Source organism: Oncorhynchus mykiss, chromosome 23 (genome assembly GCF_013265735.2).
Source record: "Oncorhynchus mykiss isolate Arlee chromosome 23, USDA_OmykA_1.1, whole genome shotgun sequence".
NCBI classification, from domain to species: Eukaryota; Metazoa; Chordata; class Actinopteri; order Salmoniformes; family Salmonidae; genus Oncorhynchus; species Oncorhynchus mykiss.
The window spans coordinates 17,471,736-17,487,816 of record NC_048587.1 but is presented as its reverse complement, the minus strand read 5'-3'; the positions used below and the strand labels follow the sequence as shown (position 1 = coordinate 17,487,816).

Below are 16,081 nucleotides of genomic sequence, written 5' to 3'. Positions count from 1 at the left end.
CAATCTTGGTGTTCTCTGGCAAATGCCAAACGTCCTGCACGGTGTTGGGCTGTAAGCACAACCCCCACCTGTGGACGTCGGGCCCTCATTACCACCCTCATGGAGTCTGTTTCTGACCGTTTGAGCAGACACATGCACATTTGTGGCCTGCTGGAGGTCATTTTGCAGGGCTCTGGCAGTGCTCCTCCTGCTCCTCCTTGCACAAAGGTGGAGGTAGCGGTCCTGCTGCTGGGTTGTTGCCCTCCTACGGCCTCCTCCACGTCTCCTGATGTACTTGCCTGTCTCCTGGTAGCGCCTCCATGCTCTGGACACTACGCTGACAGACACAGAAAACCTTCTTGCCACATCTCGCATTGATGTGCCATCCTGGATGAGCTGCACTACCTGAGCCACTTGTGTGGGTTGTAGACTCCATCTCAAGCTACCACTAGAGTGAAAGCACCGCCAGCATTCAAAAGTGACCAAAACATCAGCCAGGAAGCATAGGAACTGAGAAGTGGTCTGTGTTCATCACCTGCAGAACCACTCCTTTATTGGGGGTGTCTTGCTAATTGCCTATAATTTCCACCTGTTGTCTATTCCATTTGCACAACAGCATGTGAAATGTATTGTCAATCAGTGTTGCTTCCTTAGTGGACAGTTTGATTTCACAGAAGTGTAATTGACTTGGAGTTACATTGTGTTGTTTAGGTGTTCCCTTTATTTTTTTGAGCAGTGTATATATTCAATGGATTAATGAATAAGCAAGCCTTCATGGTCGAATTGCTGCCTCATTGATAGTCACCCAGGTTGAGGATGTGGAAGCTAAGTATTGAGACCCTCCCACTGTGCCTCTCATGTCTCCTTGCAGAACCACATCCTACAGCTACCCTAGAGAGAGGAGAGTGAAAACAGAGAACTAATGGAGGGCATGGCTATGCTGCATCCAAGTCTCCATTGTTCAATGTCGGACATAATTCACCTTGCCATAACCCATTTACAGTGGGGCAAGAAAGTATTTAGTCAGCCACCAATTGTGCAAGTTCTCCCACTTAAAAAGATGAGAGAGGCCTGTAATTTTCGTCATAGGTACACTTCAACTATGACAGACAAAATGAGAAAAGAAATCTAGAAAATCACATTGTAGGACTTTTTATGAATTTATTTGCAAATTATGGTGGAAAATAAGTATTTGGTCACCTACAAACAAGCAATATTTCTGGCTCTCACAGACCTGTAACAACTTCTTTAAGAGGCTCCTCTGTCCTCCACTCGTTACCTGTATTAATGGCACCTGTTTGAACTTGTTATCAGTATAAAAGACACCTGTTCACAACCTCAAACAGTCACACTCCAAACTCCACTATGGCCAAGACCAAAGAGCTGTCAAAGGACACCAGAAACAAAATTGTAGACCTGCACCAGGCTGGGAAGACTGAATCTGCAATAGGTAAGCAGCTTGGTTTGAAGAAATCCACTGTGGGAGCAATTATTAGGAAATGGAAGACATACAAGACCACTGATGATCTCCCTCGATCTGGGGCTCCACGCAAGATCTCACCCCGTGGGGTCAAAATGATCACAAGAACAGTGAGCAAAAATCCCAGAACCACACGGGGGGACCTAGTGAATGACCTGCAGAGAGCTGGGACCAAAGTAACAAAGCCTACCATCAGTAACACACTACGCCGCCGGGGACTCAAATCCTGCAGTGCCAGACGTGTCCCCTGCTTAAGCCAGTACATGTCCAGGCCCATCTGAAGTTTGCTAGAGAGCATTTGAATGATCCAGAAGAAGATTGGGAGAATGTCATATGGTCAGATGAAACCAAAATATAACCTTTTGGTAAAAACTCAACTCGTTGTGTTTGGAGGACAAAGAATGCTGAGTTGCATCCAAAGAACACCATACCTACTGTGAAGCATGGGGGTGGAAACATCATGCTTTGGGGCTGTTTTTCTGCAAAGGGACCAGGACGACTGATCCGTGTAAAGGAAAGAATGAATGGGGCCATGTATCGTGAGATTTTGAGTGAAAACCTCCTTCCATCAGCAAGGGCATTGAAGATGAAACGTGGCTTTCAGCATGACAATGATCCCAAACACACCGCCCGGGCAATGAAGGAGTGGCTTCGTAAGAAGCATTTCAAGGTCCAGGAGTGGCCTAGCCAGTCTCCAGATCTCATTCCCATAGAAAATCTTTGGAGGGAGTTGAAAGTCCGTGTTGCCCAGCAACAGCCCCAAAACATCATTGCTCTAGAGGAGATCTGCGTGGAGGAATGGGCCAAAATACCAGCAACAGTGTGTGGAAACCTTGTGAAGACTTACAGAAAACGTTTGACCTCTGTCATTGCCAACAAAGGGTATATAACAAAGTATTGAGATAAACTTTTGTTATTGACCAAATACTTATTTTCCACCATAATTTCCAAATAAATTCATTAAAAATCCTACAATGTGATTTTCTGGATTTTTTTTCTCATTTTGTCTGTCATAGTTGAAGTGTACCTATGACGAAAATTACAGGCCTCTCATCTTTTTAAGTGGGAGAACTTGCACAATTGGTGGCTGACTAAATACTTTTTTGCCCCACTGTATTTATACATTCTACAGTCAAACATATAATTGAATTTCTCCACTGACAGAGTACTGTAAAACACAAGGCAGGGCAGTGTTTAAGTCCTTTCATCACGTTTGCAGACGACACAAAAGTAGTAGGCCTGATTATCTGATTAACAACAATGATGAGACATCCTACGGGGAGGAGGTGAGGGATGTGGCGGAGATGCCAGGAAAATAACCTCTCCCTCAACATCAACAAAACAAAGGAGGTGATCGTAGACTTCAGGAAACAGCAGAAGGCGCACCCCGCTATCCACATCAATGGGGCCGCAGTGGAGAAGGTGAAAGCTTCAAGTTCCTCGGCGTACATATCACTGACAAGCTCAAATGGACCTCCCACACAGACTGTGTGGTGAAGGAAAGCACCTCTTCAACCTCAAAAGGCTGAAGAAATTCAGCTTGGCCCGTAAGACCCTCACAAACTTTTACAAATGCACAATTGAGAGCATCCTGTCAGGTTGTATAACCACCTGGTACGGCAACTGCACCGCCCCCAACCACAGGGCTCTCCAGAGGGTGGTGCGGTCTGCCCAACGCATCACCAGGGCCACACTGCCTGCCCTCCAGGACACCTACAGCACCCGATGGCACAGAAAGGACAAAAAGATCAAGGACATCAACCATCCGAGCCACGGCCAGTACATGTGCATCAAAGCTGGGACCGCTTCTATCTCAAAGCCATCAGAATGTTAAATAGCCATCACTAGCTGGCTACCACCTGTTTACGCAACCCTGCACCTTAGAAACTGCTGCCCTATGTACATAGGCATGAAATCACTGGTCACTTTAATAATGGAACACTAGTCACTTTAATCATGTTTACTCATTTCATATACTGTATTTTAGTCAATGCCACTACAACATTGCTCATTCTAATATTTACAGTACCAGTCCAAACTTTTTTTAAACTATTTTCTACATTGTAGAATAATAATGAAGACATCAATCTATGAAATAACACATATGGAATCATGTAGTAACCAAAAAACAATATAATCTGTTCACCTACTCTGCGTCTCACAAAGACACGGCGGTTGGAACCAAAAATCTCAGATTTTAACTCATCAGAACAAAGGACAGATTTCCACAGGTCTAATGTCTTCTGCTTGTGTTTCTTGGTCCAAACAAGTCTCCTCTTCTTCTTGGTGAACTTTAGTAGTGGTTTCTTTGCAGCAATTCGACCATGAAGGCCTGATTCACGCAGTCTCCTCTGAACAGTTGATGTTGAGATGTGTCTGTTACTTGAACTCCATGAAGCATTTATTTGGGCTGCAATTTCTGAGGCTGGTAACTCGAATGAACTTATCCTCTGCCACAGAGGTCACTCTGGGGCTGCATTCCAAACACTTAAGACACACCCTCTCCCCTCAGCCCTCAAATTAAGTGGACACTTCTGATGATGTATCATGATGTCTAATAAGTATGTGCCTGAAAATTGGTCCCTCGATCATCCCGCAATGATTGGGTTTTCAGCCAACGGTATCTTGTGGGTGCTTTATATGATTGCATGTCTACTTAAATTAAATATATAATTATTAATATACACCTACTGTATGATAGCGAGCAAATTAATTAGCTAACGTTAGCCTGCCTAGCTGGAACTTTTGAAGATGGAAAATGTTTTAGTTCTACAATTTCCAAAAACTAACCAAACAAAAATATTATTTTACGAGACGTGTTTGGGCCGTCATGTGCATTAATGGCACAATTTCTAACTTATTTATATTTGTTTTTACTTACACTTGTATGTTGACTCCATATTGACGTTGAGGTTTTAAGTTTTGGCTGACTTTTCTTAGCAGATGTACAATAATCGCAAATTGAATTATGGGGCGTTTCAGGCCCCGAAGTGAACATAATTGTACACTCGCAAACTCCATTAAAAACGAGGGCTGAGGGGCTTACGTTGCAAACTTCACTTGCTTGGCTAATCATTTTGACTGATGACAAATATGGCCGTGAGGATTCCCCCAAGGGCATAAGGCGAGAGAGAGTAAGTGGAGGAGGGTGTTTCTTTTATGAGTTTGAAACGCTACCTTGTCACAACACAACTGATTGGCTCAAACTCATTAAGAAGGAAATAAATTCCACAAATGAACTTTTAACAAGGCACACCTGTTCAATGAAATGCATTCCAGGTGACTACCTCACCTGGAATGAGTGTGCAAAGCTGTCATCAAGGTGGCTAGGTTGAAGAATATCAAATATATAAAATATGTTTTGATTTGTTTAACACTTTTTTGGTTAATACATGATTCCAAGTGTTATTTCATAGTTTTAATGTCTTCACTATTATTCTACAATGTATAAATTAGCAAAAATCAAGAAAAACCCTTGAATGAGTAGGTGTCCAAACTTTTGACTGGTACTGTATATATTTCTTAATTCCATTCTTTTACTTTTAGATTTGTGTGTATTGTTAGATACTACTGCACTGTTGGAGCTAGGAACACAAGCTAAATATGTTTATGTGACCAATAGCATTTGATTTGATGTATTCAAATGAGAAATGTAGGCCTATCGGTGTTGTCTCCAGGTGTGGTCTGACATTAACTAGGTATTGGTCACAGGGGGTCAATCTGAACATTGGGCTCTGAGTGCTTTGGCAGGACCTTGTCCCCACACTCACACTTCTGCTCTCCTCTGTGCTCCAGGCACTTTGCCAGCACTCCATGTTGGCCAAACGTTTTAGATGCCTATCAGAAAAACCTGCTCTTCTGATAAATATCTAAATCATTCTTCATGAAGGCCACAATTTTGCCATCCACCATGCTCTCATGTAGAGCTGTGAGTGAGAACTTCATGACTGAAAGATGCCACGTGTCCCTGAAGAACTGCTTAAGGGTCAGCTGGATGATGGAGAGGGTTGTTTCTCAGGCTGAACTGTAATCTTCTTGAAGGAGGCCATTTCTCTACTGACTGGAACAAATACTGGCCAGTCCACATTGGTGTTTGGTAGCCACTGCAGATTGCACTCTGTCGCATTCTTCTTTTGCTCATCTCCATGGTGAACCTGACCTTTGCTTGTCTATACAGGTAACAATCTCTCCAAGAAATCAGTTCATACACAATTCTCCACAGCTGATCAGCCACTATCTACGTGGCTCTCCCATTAGAGACATATTGTCTACTCTACAGTAACCATTATACTATTCAAACTTGAAACTATCCAGTTTAGGCATTAACTCCAAAGGGTTAAGGATCGGTTTAAAACAAACATAACTTTCTATCACTGGATTTGAACCGATAACCTCTGGATTCAGAGGCAGATGCTTACGCCCATCTTCCATCCTCAACACCATACCAAAACATACTTTAAGGTAACAACGCTCACTGTTACCCCTAGTGGCCGTTTTCCTCATCTCCTTGACGTCCTCAGACATGGCTGGACATCAAATATTGACTTGCATCACAGGTGACCTGGCTGTTTCTTTCCCAGGGTCAGTGTTAAAAGACGTGTCTTAGGTCGATAAAGTTTATTTCCATTGTATCTTTCTGTACAATAACCCTATAAATACATTTTCACATGTAAAATAAAAAAAGAGGTCACCTTGCATCCCACCCAAAAACAATGTTGTTAGGAAGTACAAATAATGCACAAAACAAAAGCTACTTAGAAGGAACAATATTCATAAGATAACGCACTATTACATATCTCATATGACATGTCAACTGCATTCTTCGTTATTTTTTCTGGTTAGGTTATTAAAATTACAGACAATGGATGTGCATTGTGTAAAACAAGAGATTAAACTCTAATTTACCCCATATCATACATGATAATAATAATTCCTTCGAAAAACAATAGAAGGCACCACACATTCCTATAGAACCTTCCTCCCATTGAACGTCTAGAATGTTCAAACATCCATTGATGTTATCGCCGTAACCCGTGTAACAAAGCCTACAAGAGGTGAGAAAGTGTCGAGTTGGAGATGAATTAGTCTTAACATAAGTACAAATGCAAACAGCTGGGAATCTTAGTGCACTCATGCTGCTTTAACAAATACAAGACCCCTATGAAAAGGCAATTTGCTGTCATTTGAAAAGAGTTACAGCACCAGCATAACACCTCACTCCATCATTTAGTTATTTTGATTAGATACAATATAAACAACTAGGGTAAGCATGTCATTTCCCATGGAGAATGAAAGTTGTAGGAGTTGTTGTGAACCGATGGCGATGTGTTTACTGAGACATTGTTCATGTTTAATGATGAAAGTCAAATGTCAACTTTAACCAGCCACCATAATGGTCTTTGACCTTCACTTCAGTCTGTATTACCTACACAACACCACCGCTGCGGAATTCATGCTCATGAGCCTGTGGTATCATCTTTGATGTTGGACACACCATCACTGTGACTGCAGGATAACACCAAGGGTCTTCACTGTGGCATTCACAGCATTCATAGCAGCGGTGGCCACCACAGGCAAATCTCTAGCCACTCTCTGGATGGGGGGCATGTTGGGGCCTTCCAATGTGTCCAGGATACCTTCAGACAACATTTTTTTAAACAAAATGTCCAATTCTTATTTCTTTAATCATACAGAAATTCAAGACCCAGTTTAAGAATATACCTTGGAGGGTCTTTGAATAGAAGCAATTAAAATGTGTTTAAAATTGGACCAGGGGAGTCAACTCAATTACCTGGGTTCATATTATTGGCTTTCGTTACTCTGAAAGACGTATGTCCACTGCAATGAAATACTTTTGTGGATGACCTCATTTTATTACACACACACACACACACACACACACACACACACACACACACACACACACACAACCAGTCAAACGTTTGGAAGCACTTACTCATTCAAGGGTTTTTATTTATTTTTACTATTTTCTACATTGTCAAATAATAATGAAGACATCAAAATGATGGAATAATGTAATAACTGTCATTTCTCTTTACTTATTTGAGCTGTTCTTGCCATAATATGGACTTGGCCATCTTCTGTATACCAACCCTACGTTGTCAAATGAGGGAAAGTAATTCCACAAATTAACTTTTAACAAGGCACACCTGTTAATTGAAATGCATTCCAGGTGACTACCTCATGGAAATGGTTGAGAGAGTGCAAAGTTGTCATCAAGGCAAAGGGTGGCTAGTTTGAAGAATCTCAAATGTAAAATAAAATTTAAAACAATTGTTTACTACATGATTCCATGTGTTATTTCATAGTTTTAATGTCTTTACTAATTATTCTACAATATAGAAAATATTCAAAATAAAGGAAAACCCTTGAATGAGTAGGTGTGTCCAAACTTTTGACTGGTACTGTATATATATTACATATATAGCGAGAGATCGCTCGATCCTGGGTCACATACAATATGCAAAACAACAAAACTAAAGTGTCCTAATTGCACACACTTTGGGTAGTACAGTTCCTTCAAAAAGTATTCACACCCCTTCACTTACTCAAAACAAATCACACATTACCCCATACTGACAAAGTGAAAATGTTTTTAGAAATGTTTGCAATTGACATAAGCATTCACACCCCTGAGTCAATACTTTGCAGCGATTACATCTGTGAGTCTTTCTGGGTAAGTCTCTAAGAGTTTTCCACACCTGGATTGTGCAACATTTGCCCATTATTACAAAAAAAGATTATTCAATCTCTGTCAAAACTGTAACTCGGACACTCAGGAACATTCACTGTCTTCTTGGTAAGCAACTCCAGTGTAGATTTGGTCATTCCATTTATTTTTTTATCCTGAAAAACTCCCCAGTCCTTAACAATTACAAGCATACCAATAACATGATGCAGCCCCCACTATGCGTGAAGATTTGGAGCATGGTACTCAGTAATGTGTTGTATTGGATTTGACCCCAAACATACTTTCTTTGCCACATTTGTTGCAGTATTACTTTAGTGCCTTGTTGCAAACAGGATTCATGTTTTGGAATATTTGTATTCTGTACAGGCTTCCTTCTTTTCACTCTGTCAGTTAGGTTAGTATTGTAGAGTAACTACAATATTGTTGATCCATCCTCAGTTCTCTCTTATAACAGCCATTAAACTGTGTTTTTAGGTAACCATCCAAAGTGTAATTAGTAACTTCACCATGCTCAAAGGGATATTCATTGTCTGAATTTTTTTTTTTTTTTTACCTATCTACCAATAGCTGCCCTTCTTTGCAAGGCATTGGAAAACCTCCCTGGTCTTTGTGGTTGAATCTGGTTTTGAAATTCACTGCTCGACTGAGGGACATTATCGATAATTGTATGTGTGGGGTACAGAGATGAGGTAGTCATAAAAAAAAATCATCTTAAACATTATTTATTATTGCACACAGAGTGACTTATTATGTGACTTGTTAAGCACATTTTTACTCCTAAGCTTATTTAGGCTTGCCTTAACAAAGGGGTTGAATACTTAACTCTAAACATTTCAGCTTTTCATTTTTAATTAATTTGTAAATAATAAATTAAAAAAACATCCACTTTGTCATTATGGGGTATTGTGTGTAGGGAAGTGACACCTCTACGCCTGAATCCATTAAGAGTCTCAAAGTAGGAGCGCTGATCTAGGATCAGGTCCACTCTTTATTCATTGTGATTTAAAAGTAAAAAATGATATCAGATCATCACCCCTACTCTGAGACGCTTTATGAATACAGGCCCTGGTTTGCTTAGTGAGGAATCTTACCTTCAACAATCTTGTGATAAGCGAAGTGCAGGTAGAGCAGAAAGAGCATATGCAGAGCACCCAGTGTTCCACAGAGGACGAGGCGCGGGGTCGGTCCCACGGTCCGAGAGATGAGAGCAGCCACCTGAGAGAGAACGAGAGCGAGGGATAATGTGAGCAAGTGGGACAGACTGACTATCACTGACATAGTGGGCACGTTCAAGCGGATACAGTTTTTGCAACGTTTGTTGCATTATGGGAATAAAAATTGCCCCGACTTGCATCTACATGTTGACTGCATGAAATGTACAAAAATCACATGATCAAAGGTCACGAAGTTGACTGCAGTCTACTGCAAGTTTCTACAGTTGCTCTTCGCCAACTTCATCCTGCAGCCATCCCCTGCATTGTAGAAGGCTCTATTGTCAACCAGTCATTACGGTGTTTTTGTTTGACCCATGCAAACTTAACCAAAGACATGACTGAAAAAGGAAACAACTTTGCCATGATTCATGTAAGCCTATACAGTGGTTATACTGTGCCTTCAGAAAGTATTCACACCCCTTGACTCATTTTGTTGTGTTACAGCCTGAATATAAAATGGATTCAATTTAGATTTTTTTTTTCCACTGGCCTCCAAATAATACCCCATAATGTCAAAGTGGAATTATCTTTTTCAAAACGTTACCAAATTAATAAAAATGAAAAGCTGAAATGTCTTGAGTCAATAAGTATTCAACCCCTTTGTTATGGCAAGCTCAGTTAAGTTAAGGAGTAAAAATGTGCTTAACAAGTCACATAATAAGTTGTATGGACTCACTCTGTGCAATAGTGTTTAACACGATTTTTGAATGACAACCTCAGCTCTGTACTCTACACATACAGATAATTGTAAGGTCCCTCAGTCGAGCATTGAATTTCAAACACAGATACGAACATAAAGACCAGGGAGGTTTTCCAATGCCTTGCAAGGAAGGGCACCTATTGGTAGCAGACATTGAATATACCTTTGAGCATGGTGAAGTTATTAATTACACTTCGGATGGTGTATCAATACACCCAGTCACTACAAAAATAAAGGTTTCCTTCCTAACTCAGTTGCCGGAGAGGAAGGACACCGCTCAAGGATTTCACCATGAGACCAATGGTGACTTTAAAACCATTACAAACTTTAAAACCATTAATGGCTGTGATAGGAGAAAACTGAGGATGAATCAAAAACATTGTAGGTACTCCACAATACTAACCTAATAGGCAGAGTGAAAAGAAGGAAACATGTACAGAACCTGTTTTCAACAAGACACTAAAGTAATACTCAAAGAATGTGGCAAACAATTCCCTTTTTGTCCTTTTTGAGTACAAAGTGTAAGGGGCAAATCCAATACAACACATTACCGAGTACCACTCTCCATATCTAGCATAGTGGTGGCTGCATCACGTTATGGGTATGACTGTAATTATTAAGGACTGGGGAGTTAAAGATAAAAAGATTAATGGAATGGAGCTAAGCACAGGCAAAATCCCAGAGGTAAGCCTGGTTCAGTCTAATTTCCAACAGAGACTGGGAGATGAAGTCACCTTTCAGCAGGACATTAACCTAAAACACAAGGCCAAATCTACACTGGAGTTGCTTACCAAGGAGGTGAATGTTCCTGAGTAGCCGAGTCACAGTTCTGCCTTAAATCTACATAAAAATCTATGGCAAGACCTGAAAATGGTTGTCTAGTCATGATCAACAACAAATTTGACAAAGCTTGAATAATTTTGAAAATAATAATGGACAAATGTTGCACAATCCAGGTGTGGAAAGCACTTAGAGACTTCCCATGAGATTCACAGCTGTAATCACTGCCAAAGGTGCTTCTAGGTATTGACTCATGGGTGTGAATACTTATGTAAATGAGATATTTCTGTATTTCATTTTCAATCAATTTTAAACAAAATCTAGAGCATGTTTTCACTCACTCAAAGTCTGCTGCCTCAGTTTGTATGATGTCAATTTGCATATACTCCAGAATGTTATGAAGAGTGATCAGATGAATTGCAATTAATTGCAATGTCCCTCTTTGCCAGGCAAATGAACTGAATCCCCCAAAAACATTTCCACTGCATTTCAGCCCTGCCACAAAAGGACCAGCTGACATCATGTCAGTGATTCTCTCGTTAACACAGGTGTGTCTCTCTGTCATGCTGATTGAGTTCGAATAACAGACTGGAAGCTTGAAAAGGAGGGTGGTGCTTGGAATCATTGTTCTTCCTCTGTCAACCATGGTTACCTGCAAGGAAACACGTGCTGTCATCATTGCTTCACAGGCAAGGATATTGCTGCCAGTAAGATTGCACCTAAATCAACCATTTATCGGATCGACAAGAACTTCAAGGAGAGTGGTTCAATTGTTGTGAAGAAGGCTTCAGGGCGCCCAAGAAAGTCCAGCAAGCGCCAGGACTGTCTCCTAAAGTTGATTCAGCTGCGGGATCGGGGCATCACCATTACAGAGCTTGCTCAGGAATGGCAGCAGGCAGGTGTGAGTGCATCTGCACGCACAGTGAGGCAAAGACTTTTGGAGGATGGCCTGGTGTCAAGAAGGGCAACAAAGAAGCCACTTCTCTCCAGGAAAAACATCAGGGACAGACTGATATTTTGCAAAGGGTACAGTGATTGGACTGCTGAGGACTGGGGTAAAGTCATTTTCTCTGATGAATCCCTTTTCCGATTGTTTGGGGCATCCGGAAAAGGCTTATCCGGAGAAGACAAGGTGAACGCTAGCATCAGTCCTGTGTCATGCAAACAGTAAAGCATCCTGAGACCATTCATGTGTGGGGTTGCTTCTCAGCTAAGGGAGTGGGCTCACTCACAATTTTGCCTAAGAATACAGCCATGAATAAAGAATGGTACCAACACATCCTCTGATAGCAACTTCTCCCAACCATCCAGGAACAGTTTGGTGACGAACAATGCCTTTTCCAGCATGATGGAGCACCTTGCCATAAGGCAAAAGTGATAACTAAGTGGCTCGGGGAACAAAACATCAATATTTTGGGTCCATGGCCAAGAAACTCCCCAGACCTTAATCCCATTGAGAACTTGTGGTCAATCCTCAAGAGGAGGGTGGACAAACAAAACCCCACAAATTCTGACAAACTCCAAGCATTTATTATGCAAGAATGGGCTGCCATGGCCCAGAAGTTAATTGACAGCATGCCAGGGCGGAATGCAGAGGTCTTGAAAAAGAAGGGTCAACACTGCAAATATTGACTCTTTGCATCAACTTCATGTAATTGTCAATAAAAGCCTTTGACACTTATGAAATGCTTGTAATTATACTTCAGTATTCCATAGTAACATCTGACAAAAATATCTAGACACTGAAGCAGCAAACTTTGTGTAAATTAATATTTGTGTCATTCTCAAAACTTTTAGCCACGACTGTACTCCTGCAGTAACTCGCTGTCAGAGAGGCTGCGATAAAAGCTTAGGCAGGAGGCCCTTGGCCAGTGGTAGGTCAGAGTTGAGGGCTCTCTTTCAAGCACACTCACTACCGCTTATCAGTCGTCTCTCCGGGTGCTACAGAGACGGACTAGTCCAAGGCCCTCCAGAGCCTGCTGACCAACAACCTAGGATGTATCCAGAGCACAGAGAAGAAAACTCCACTCATAATAGTATACGTCATGTAAACCTCATTCACTATGGTAGTCTGCTAGTGTGATGCCAGCATATTATCCAGGCCAATGGTTGGATTGGATTTACTGTACTCACTCCAAAACTCATGCCCTCTCCTCCCTGTAAAAATATCTAAAGACACTGAAGCAGCAAACTTTGTGAAAATTAATATTTGTGTCATTCATAAAACTTTTGGCCACGACTGTAGTAGATGGGTGAGACAAAAATATATTTAATCCATTTTGAATTCAGGCTGTAAAACAACAAAATGTGGAATGAGTCAAGGGGTATGAATACTTTCTGAATGTGTTATTTGAGGCTCTCTCCCACTAATTGATTGTATAACGTGCACACATGATTTCAGTTTGTAGGTGTACTATGGGGGTTGGAGACGTGTTTATTTCAACATTTTATAAAGAAAAACTTTTCTAACCAAAGGCAACACTGCCATGTTGATCTGAGCCTTGCTGTTGGAAACCCACAATAGTGTTCGTCTTTCAGCTGTCGCGGTTGCACCTCCCCCGACTCCGCTCCTTGACTTTTGTCTAGTTGGTTGCTTTAGCCTGACCACTCAAACGTGCCCGGTGTGAACGTCAGCAAGTGTCTAAGTGTCAAGGGGCCTCTTGGGACTTGTATTAATTGACCTGCTTATTTACCATCCGCAGTGTGGAAAGCCCTCCTACGACCAGCCACAGGATGTAGAACAGGGAGTGGAAGTGGACGTTGTAGGTGACAAAGAGAACCACGCAGTGTCCGAAAAGACCATAACCCTGTTGGGGGCACATAGTAGAACAGACAGTGAGATTTCACACTGCATTTATAACAGACTGATTACACAGGGATGCTGTGAGGGGAGTGATGGTCATTGTTGACTCACCAGCAGAGACAGGGTCTGGAGCATGGTGATCTGGGCATTGCACAGATATGCCAGGAAGTATATGAAGGAGGAAACTCCCAGCCAGTAACCAAAGCATGTCCCTATGGCTGTGCCCATCAGAGTACCCTCTCTCTGTCCAGGGAGGAAGAACAATGTATTAGGCCTAATCAAGGTCAGATAGACAACATACAGTGCCTTCAGAAAGTATTCATACCCCTTGACTTATTCCACATTTTGTTGTTACAGTCTTTATTCAAAATGTATTAATTGTTTTTTTTCTCACCCATCTACACACAATACCCCATAATGATCAAGTGAAAACACGCTTTTGAAATTTGTGCAACTTTGTTGAAAATGAAATAGAAATACATAATTTACATAAGTATTCACACCCATGAGTCAATACTTTGTAGAATCACCTTTGGCAACGATTACAGCTGTGAGTATTTCTGGGTAAGTCTCTAAGAGCTTTGCACACCTGGATTGTACAATATTTGCACCTTTTTTTCTAAATTCGTCAAGCTCTGTCAAGTTGGTTGTTGTTGATCGTTGCTAGACAGATGTTTTCTTTTTTTCAAGCCAATTTAAGTCAAAACTGTAACTAGGCCACTCAGGCACATTCAATGTCCTCTTGGTAAGCAACTCCAGTGTAGACTTGACCTTGTGTTTTAGGTTACTGTCCTGCTAAAAGGTGAATTCATCTCCCAGTGTCTGGTGGAAAGAAGACAACCAGTTTTTCCTCTAGAATTTTGCCTGTGCTTAGCTCCATTCCGTTTTTTTTTAATCCTGAACATCTACACAGTCCTTAACCATTACAAGCATGCCAGCAGCATACCACCCTGCATCCCACTGCTTAGCTTGCTTCTGAAGCTAAGCAGGGTTGGTCCTGGTCAGTTCCTGGATGGGAGAGCAGATGCTGCTGGAAGTGGTGTTGGAGGGCCAGTAGGAGGCACTTTCCTCTGGTCTAAAAAAATATCCCAATGCACCAGGGCAGTGACACTGCCCTGTGTAGGGTGCTGTCTTTCAGATGGGACGTTACATGGGTGTCCTGACTCTCTGAGGTCATTAAAGATCCCGTGGCGCTTATCGTAAGAGTAGGGGCGTTAACCCCGGTGTCCTGGCTAAATTCCCAAGCTGTCCTTCATACCCTCACGGTCACCTAATAATCCCCAGTTTACAATTGGCTCATTCATCCCCCTCCTCTCCCCTGTAACTATTCCCCAGGTTGTTGCTGTAAATGAGAATGTGTTCTCAGTCAACTTACCTGGTAAAATAACGATATAAATAACATGATGCAGCCACCACTATGCTTGGAAATATGAAGAGTGGTACACAATAATGTATTGGATTGGCCCCAAAAATAACACTTTGTATTAAGGACAAAAAGTGAATTGTTTTGCAGTATTGCTTTAGTGTCTTGTTGCAAACAGGATGCATGTTTTTAATTATTTTTATTCTGTACAGGCTTCCTTCTTTTCACTCTGTCAATTTGGTTAGTATTGTGGAGTAACTACAATGCTGTTGATCCATCCTCAGTTATTTTATCAGTCATTAAACTCTGTTTTAAAGTCACCATTGGCCTCATTGTGAAATCCCTGAGAGGTTTCCTTCATCTCCAGTGACTGGGTGTATTGCTACACCATCCAAAGTGTAATTCATAATTTCACCATGCTCAAAGGGATATTCAATGTCTGCTTTTTTATTTTTACCCATCTGCCAACAGGTGCCCTTCTTTGCAAGGCATCACTGCTCGACTGAGGGATCATACAGATAATTTTACGTGAAGGGTACAGAGATGAGGTAGTCATTAACAAATCATTTTATTGTCCATAGTGAGTCCATGCAACTTATTATGTCACTTGTTAAGCACATTTTTACTCCCTAACTTATTTAGGCTTGCCATAACAAAGGGGTTGAATACTTATTGACTAAAAACATTTCAGCTTTTCATTTGTAATAACTTTGTTTAAAAAATAATATATTTTTATGACATGGGGTATTGTGTGTAGGCAGTTACACAAAATCTTAATTGAACCAATTTTAAATTCAGGCTATAACACAACAAAATCTGGATTAAGTCAAGGAGTGTGAATATTTTCTGACGGCACTTATCACAATTCGATGGCGATCTACGGACAGTTCCTTGGACTTAGTTTCTTCTCTGACATGCACTGTCAACTGTGGGAACTTATGTAGACAGGTGTGTTTCTTTTCTCAATCCTGTCCAAACATTTGAATTGGCCACAGGTGGCCTCCAATCAAGTTGTATCCACCTCTCAATGATGATCAAAGGAAATTGGAT

At 41.3% G+C, this 16,081-nt stretch overlaps 1 protein-coding gene across 5 annotated transcripts in view; it reads right to left on the bottom strand.

Annotated features, from left to right (window-relative positions):
* Positions 1 to 6,061: 6,061 nt before the first annotated feature.
* The window catches only part of LOC110502355 (protein YIPF3), a 29,390-nt gene continuing 19,370 nt past the window's right edge, over positions 6,062 to 16,081 (bottom strand). For 4 of the 5 annotated variants that reach the window (XM_036959648.1, XM_021580315.2, XM_036959649.1 and 1 more), the window contains 4 exons: positions 13,780 to 13,911; positions 13,547 to 13,672; positions 9,263 to 9,386; positions 6,062 to 7,095 (listed from right to left, as the gene is read on the bottom strand). In XM_036959648.1, coding sequence (XP_036815543.1) covers positions 6,956 to 7,095; positions 9,263 to 9,386; positions 13,547 to 13,672; positions 13,780 to 13,911 — 522 coding nt within the window. In that variant the 3' untranslated portion in view covers positions 6,062 to 6,955. The remainder of the gene's footprint in view (positions 7,096 to 9,262; positions 9,387 to 13,546; positions 13,673 to 13,779; positions 13,912 to 16,081) is intronic. The other variant, XM_021580314.2, reaches the window with a different exon arrangement.